Below are 925 nucleotides of genomic sequence, written 5' to 3' on the forward strand. Positions count from 1 at the left end.
GCCGCTTGTATCCGTGATCTCGTTCTTTCGGTCATGACCCAAAGCTCATGACCAGAGATGAGGGTGGGAACGCAGATCGACCGGTAAATCTAACCCTAACCGTAAAATCCAAAACAGTGTTTTTTCTTGTGGGGACCAGAATTTTTCCCCACAACATCATATGTGTCAGGAAAATGGTCCCCACAATGCATCAAATACATGGTACACACACACACCACACATCAGCAGAGACGAGCATCCACCTGTTGAAGGACAGGAGAACATCCGGATCTGTGGGACCAGGTTCTGGAGGACCTGGCGGTGGACCTGCGTACCTTGAGCTCCGGCATGGTGACGATGAGCGCCATTGGGACTTTGATGTCCGGGTTGTTGGTGTAGTCCAGTGGCACCAGGTGTGGAGCCAGCTCCCGGTACCGTCCGTGGAGGCTGCAGAGCACAGAGGACGCACCGTGAGACAACGGTCCACCCGACCTCACACCGCCCCCTGCTGACACCAGATACCACTACGACTAGACACAGTGAGACGTCCTGTCTGTCCTCATCCTGCTGTCCATGTCCCACCAGCAAATCTAATTCTGGTCAGACCTTTCAGGACTGAATCAAATTATTTTCTATCCTGTTTGGTTTCGTGGTTCTTTAAATAAACTGGTCTAATAATAAATAATTCCTCTGAAGAACTTCTCTGCCCTGTCAGCAGCATTTGTCTCATAAATCCACCAAAAGTCCCAAAGTATCTGCTAGGAACAGCAGCCTGTCCAGCTGGACACCTCGCCACTGTCTCACTGCAGGAACCCTGACATGATGTACAGAGAGCAGAGCTTCACACATCTATTCCGGTTCTGGCTCCTATTTCTGATCCCCTGGACTCTACCTGACCTGTACCTGGACTCTACCTGACCTGTACCTGGACTCTACCTGACCTGTA

At 51.0% G+C, this 925-nt stretch overlaps 1 protein-coding gene across 1 annotated transcript in view; it reads right to left on the reverse strand.

Moving 5' to 3' along the window:
• The window catches only part of LOC103460111 (calcium and integrin-binding family member 2-like), a 3,858-nt gene extending 3,024 nt beyond the window's left edge, over positions 1-834 (reverse strand). The window contains exon 1 of the mRNA XM_017303096.1: positions 315-834. Within this exon, the coding sequence (XP_017158585.1) occupies positions 315-347 (33 nt within the window). The 5' untranslated portion in view covers positions 348-834. The remainder of the gene's footprint in view (positions 1-314) is intronic.
• Positions 835-925: the final 91 nt, after the last annotated feature.

Source organism: Poecilia reticulata, unplaced genomic scaffold (genome assembly GCF_000633615.1).
Source record: "Poecilia reticulata strain Guanapo unplaced genomic scaffold, Guppy_female_1.0+MT scaffold_181, whole genome shotgun sequence".
NCBI lineage: Eukaryota > Metazoa > Chordata > Actinopteri > Cyprinodontiformes > Poeciliidae > Poecilia > Poecilia reticulata.